Below are 6,418 nucleotides of genomic sequence, written 5' to 3'. Positions count from 1 at the left end.
AGAGACTCTTCGTGCTCGTATTGTGGACGGCTGTGATACAATACGCCATTCTCCAGGGCTGCATCAGCACATCAGGGATTCCATGCGATGGAGGGTGGATGCGTGTATCCTCGCTAACGGAGGACATTTTGAACATTTTCTGTAACAAAGTGTTTGAAGTCATGCTGGTACGTTCTATTGCTGTGTGTTTCCATTCTATATATATATATATATATATATATATATATATATGCTCTTTAAATAAGCGTCTGCAGGATGATCTTGGATGAGCTCCAGCAATTATTCTGATCACACGCTTTTGTGCAATGATTACTCTTTTACTTAGTAATGAGTTACCCCAGAATATGATGCCATACTATAGCAGAGAATGAAAATAGGCATGGTAAGCTAATTTACTCAGATGTATATTTCCAAAATTTGCAATGACCCTAATAGCATAAGTAGCTGAACTCAAACATTTCAGCAGATCCCCAGTGTGTTTTTTCCAGTTCAACCCCTCACCAATGCCTACACTTAGAAATTTTGAATATTCTAACTTAGCTACCAATTTCTGATTGAAGTCTTTATTTATTAATGGTGTCATTCCATTTACTGTATGGAACTGTATATACTGTGTTCTGTCAAAGTTTAATGAGAGCCCATTTGCAGAGAACCACTTCATGATTTTCTGAAAAACATCATTTACAATTTCACCAGTTAATTCTAGTCTGTTGGGTGTGATAGCTATACTTGTATCATCGACAAAAAGTACCAGCTTTGCATCTTCGTGAATATAGAATGGCAAGTCATTAATATATATTAAGAACAGCAGAGGATCCAAGACCGAACCTTGTGGCACCCCATTCTTGATTGTTCCCCTGTTTGAGAAATCACCAGTTTTTTGTATATTATGTGAACTGTTTATTTCAACTTTCTGCACGCTTCCAGTTAGGTATGATTTGAACCATTTGAGCACTGTTCCATTCATACCACAGTACTTGAGCTTATCTAGAAGTATTCCATGATTTACACAATCAAAAGCCTTTGATAGATCACAAAAAATCCCAACGGGTGACTTCTGGTTACTCAGAGCATTTAATATTTCATTAGTGAAAGTATATATAGCATTTTCCCTTGGAGAACCCTTCTGGAAACCAAACTGACAGTCAGAAGAGAGATTGGACGGTATTTGTTGACATCAGATGTATCCCCTTTATTATGCAGTGGTTTAACAATGGTACACTTCAGTCTATCTGGGAAAACACCCTGCTTCAGAGAGCTATTACATATGTGGCTAAGAATCCCACTTATTTCTTGGGAACAAGCTCTTATTATCCTGCTGGAAATGCCATCAATTCCACGTGAGCTTTTATTTTTGAGACAGTTTATTATCTTCCTAATTTCAGAAGGAGTGGTGGGTGGAATTTCAGTTGTATCAAATGGTGTAGGTAAGGCCTCTTCCATTAACTGCCTTGCTTCTTCTAATGAACATTTAGAGCCTATATTCTCTGCAACATTTAAAAAATGATTATTCAAAATGTTTTCGACTTCCGGCTTGTTGTTAATCAAGTTTCCATTCGCTTTGATGGTGATGCCATCATCCTGTACTCCTCTTTACCCTGTCTCCCTTGTAGTAATATTCCAAATTGTTTTGATTTTGTTATCAGAGGTATTAATCTCAGACATGATGCACATGCTTCTGGACCTTTTAATAACCTTTCTTAATGTAGCACAGTAGTTTTTATAATATTTGGCTGTTTCTGGGTCATTACTTCTTGTTGTTGTTAGATACAGTTCCTTTTGTGGTTACAAGATATTTTTATTCCTTTAGTAAGCCAAGGTTTTTTGCATGGTTTCTTATAATTAGATTTAATTACTTTCTTGGGGAAACAGTTTTCAAATTACATTACAAGTGTATCGTGAAATAAGTTATATTTTAAATTAGCATCGGGTTCCTTGCGCACCTCATCCCAGTCTAACTGCTGAAGATTTTCTCTGAAATTTCTAATTGTTGAGTCATTAATTGAATGCACAAATTTGGAGGGTAGTTTTGAATTATTGAATGGAGCTATGTCATATACTGTAACTAGCTGAGCGTCATGATCAGAAAGCCCATTCTCAACAGGACAAGAATTTATGTTTTTAAACCTATCTTGGTCTATAAAAGTGTTATCTATCAATGTGCTGCTGTCCTTTACTACCCGAGTAGGAAAATTAATGACAGATGACAAATTGAAAGAACCGAGCAAGACTTCCAGGTCATTCTTCCTATTACACTCTTTCAGTGAATCAACATTGAAGTCCCCACAAATAATAATTTGCTTTCCCCTATCTGACAGATAGCACAACAAGGCATCCAAGTTTTTCAGGAATAAATGAAAGTTTCCTGAAGGAGACCTATATACTGTTACAATTACAAAAGAGCCATCCTTCAGTTTAAATTGACAGGCACATGCTTCTATATGTTGCTCTAGACAAAACTTTTTTGTATCTAAGCTTTCTACACAGTGATAACTTTTGACATATATGGCAACTCCTCCCCCCACCTTATTCTCTCTACCCATATGTACAGCTAGTTTATAACCACTGATGTTTACCTTTTCCATATCAGACACATTATGATGCTCTGACAGGCATAGTATATATATTACATTATCAGATTCAATGTCATCTGCTATCAGCCACAGCCTGACTGTCAGCTTAGTTGGTGCGCACAGTATTAAGGTCTGCCGTCAACCACCAAGCAAAACAATTATTCCAGGAGAGCCATAACGGAGAAATAGTTGTTCCAAAAGCTATTGCACAGTAAACAAATTCTTAGAAAACCCAATAATACTTCTAGCGTTTTTGGCGAACTAAGTAGCATAAATCGAGTTTTGAAAAGACCTCTACATACGCATAAAAGGTTTTACAAAAACGGTCCCTATTCTCTGTTCTGTAAGTGTGGAATAAAGCAAGTTTTGGTGAAGCCGGCTGTCAAGGCTTGTAGAGGAAGCTGAACAGTATGTATTGAGAAACCATGCTATTTTCAAAAAATGCATAAAGCGAGTTTTGCGAAAACGGTCCTCAATTTTCGTTCTGCGCATCCGAGTTCTCACTCCATAGATATTTAGTCTCTACGGTGCAGTCGCCTGTGGATGGAGCCAGGCATTTTTCTAGTGCGAGACACTGCTGATATCTACGAGTTCACTATCGAAGATCTTTGAGTTGTTTTCATCAATCTTTGGTTGAGCGCACATTCGAAAACAGATGCCATGTGTTGAGGTGTGAGATTTGTTGTGGAGTTGCCAGTGTACATGTTTAAGCGAAGTGCTTTATCTGAACTGAAATGTGATTCATTTTAAGTGCAAGGTGTAAAGTTATTGACGTAGAGAATCGTGCTTTGATTAATTAGATTTACGTGTAGGTATTAATAGAGATATAAGTTAATATACGGAGCATAATGTTTATGGATTAAAATACGTGTTATGTATTTAGACGTAATTCTGTAATCTGATTTCTGCGTTGTTGTGGGACACCTCTCGTCATATGGTATTTTCGTGTAAATGTTGTATGTGAACTTAATACTGTCTGATGGCAGAATGACACTCTTAGACCACGACGCTATGTAATTAGTGTTTCTTAAAAGATCGGCAGAGATGTCAAAAGTATGTCACCTTCAGACCTGTCTTCAGCAATGCCAAGGTGATACTATCATGCCAGATCATCAAAGTGTGCACCACAGGACATGGATATTACTTGCACAGGTTATCACACACGTATGCAACATACTGTTAACAATTTTTCCATTGTTTTTATGTCATAGAGGGCAGCATGTGTGATGGCACAAAGTTCATGATCGCCAGTTTTATTCCCAATGTCCTGGACTGAATTCCAAACCCCTCAGCAGTGTTTCATGAAATGAGGCATCCCCTTTTACACACACTTTAAGAGTGCATGCATGCTTGCTTTTTCCGGTTAGGCAGCTGAACCTGCTATTTTCAGTCATTCATGCCATATGACCTTGCTAAGTTGTGACTGCTGGAATGTGGCTCAGGTGGTGCCTCACAATTCTGGACTACTGCTTGCGTACTTCATCTAAATCCCTTCAAGAACTGCATCAAACCATCTCTAAAGCAACTGGATGACTGGAAAACCTAGACATTGATAGTCAATTTTTCCATTTGTTTTACTGAATGTTTATAATTATTTGTTGTGTACTCGAAGAAAATCTTTAAAACTGGTCAAATAAGTAAATGATACTTAACTCACCTGAAAAGTTTTAATGTCTTCACTTATCACACAGAGGTAACAGACTGAAAAAAAGGGGGGGGGGGTAGGCTAACACAGTGACAAAAGCCCATACAGACATTAGGTAAACATGCGTGATTATACAGGGTGGTCGGAAATGCCTGATACGAACTTCTAGGACATGTAGAGGGTAGTGAGTAGGCCTACATAACTCTTGAATAAGAACCCATGTCTGGGAACATATTGTTTCCATTCTATGACAGTTTCAATGCAGATGATTATTAGGAGTGTACTTAGGCGTGACCCAGTACAATTGTAATCCATTTGAAAAGAATACTGACTTGTTCCGTCGATACTTACGCATTTGCATTACAACTTACACCTTATGGTTTACATAAGTCAACAATAACCCAGCATTACGGCACCAACTGCAACATACCGATGCATTACAGCAGTGGCTTGATGTGGCGCCCACCAACGTTGTTACACATATTGTACCTCCGAAGCATGTTCTGGTACACTCTCTCCATCCCACCAGGTGTCTCTTCAGTGTCTCTTGCAGCGGCCAGAACTCGTGCCAGCAGATTTTCCCCTGTCTTTACAGTGTCTCATAAATTAAGCTCTTCATACGACCCCACAAGTAGTAGTCCACAGGGGTTACATTCGGCGATCATGCAGCCACGCCGTTGGACCACTAGACCTATCCATCTTTCACCATACCGTCTGTTGAGATGTCTCTGGACAGCCAGTGAAAAGTGAGATGGTGCTCCATCATGCTGAAACCACATTTCCTGACGGACATTCAATAGTGCATCTTCCAATTTGTGTCGTAGAAAGACTAAGTATGCAGGACCCGTGAGAGTGGGTGGAAGGAGGTATGGTCCAATCACATGTCTGCCCAGAATAGCTGCCCACACGTTAGTTCCAAACCTGTTTTGAAATCCCTGAATATGCGTGACATGAGGGTTTTCATCTGACCAGAAATGGCTATTTCGAGCGTTCGGAACACAATCCATTGTGAACCTACATTCGTCCTCGAGGAGAACTTGATGTGGAAACGGGTGCGTCGTTGCAATGGTGCAAGAACCGTGTGTAGAACATGACGCATTGTGGAAAGTCTGCTGGACCCATAGCGTGTACTCTTTGTTACTGGTACGGATGTAATTGTTGCTTATGCAGGGCGTCCAAGACAGTACTGTGTCTAACAGCCATTGCACGCACAATTGTTCGTGAACTCATTGACGGGCTATCTTCAATGCGACGCAGTACACCTTCTTCAAATTCGGGAGTGCGGCGTCGCCGTGGGGCACCAAAGTCCTGCCTCCTCGCAGTGAAGGTACCCGTTTTTCGTAGCCATTGTGTAACTTGGGCAAACAGTTAATGCAATGGAGTGTGACTTTGTGGAAAGCATTTGTGATACAGCCGACTAGCAGCTCTTCTGTTACCTCCAGTTTCACCATACACAAGGAGCATGTGTCTGTATTCTGTAAGCATGTACTGCACCAGGTTTCATCTATCAGTGATGCACAGGTATTGACTCGGTCTCACAGCAAAGTGGACAATAAGTGACATCTGGGATTGTTTGACGTAGTACATGTCATCGTGTCTACCCTGTTGCATACCAGGACAGAGAACTCTGAGATGTTTCTCTTGCCCTAAGCAGGTGTTGACGAGGTACACATCTGAATTGAAGCTGGTAGAACGGAAACGGCATGATTCCGGACATGGGTTCCTATTCAAAATGTTCTGTACTCACTACCCTCTACATGTCCTAGAAGTTTGTAATGGGAATTTCCAACCACCCTGCATATTTGTGGCAGAAATTGAAGTGTGATTGTGTGTCATTACATTCCTCTTAGTGAACATGCAAGACAACATTTTTGTTCTTAGGTGTATTTTAATATCTGATATTTGTTCCCAGGTCAAAATGAGTGGTGGATATATTGATGCAAGTAGTGTTATTTTCTCCTTATACTCATCGGAGGATGTAAGAAAATTGAGTGTTCTTCAAATTACTAACCCAAATTCATTTAATTTGTTGGGACATCCACTGCAAGGCAGCCTTTATGATCCAGCTTTGGGTATGTTGTTAAGAATAGAATTTTTGATTTTTTTTTATAATTTGGTAGTTATTTCTGTTCATTCTTGTATTTTGAAGTAATAAATTTTTGTTGACACTGTTTATAACTTTGTTTTGCATTAAACAGGT

General features: G+C 39.5%; 1 protein-coding gene across 1 annotated transcript in view; it reads left to right on the top strand.

Annotated features, from left to right (window-relative positions):
- Positions 1–3,213: 3,213 nt before the first annotated feature.
- Positions 3,214–6,418, top strand: part of LOC126412913 (DNA-directed RNA polymerase I subunit RPA1) — a 298,986-nt gene continuing 295,781 nt past the window's right edge. Inside the window, exons 1-2 of the mRNA XM_050082804.1 lie at positions 3,214–3,381; positions 6,131–6,290. Of these exons, the coding sequence (XP_049938761.1) occupies positions 6,137–6,290 (154 nt within the window). The 5' untranslated portion in view covers positions 3,214–3,381; positions 6,131–6,136. The remainder of the gene's footprint in view (positions 3,382–6,130; positions 6,291–6,418) is intronic.

This window comes from Schistocerca serialis, chromosome 1 (assembly GCF_023864345.2).
Source record: "Schistocerca serialis cubense isolate TAMUIC-IGC-003099 chromosome 1, iqSchSeri2.2, whole genome shotgun sequence".
Taxonomy (NCBI): domain Eukaryota; kingdom Metazoa; phylum Arthropoda; class Insecta; order Orthoptera; family Acrididae; genus Schistocerca; species Schistocerca serialis.
Note: the sequence above shows the minus strand (reverse complement) of the source record. Positions and strands in the feature narration are given on the sequence as shown.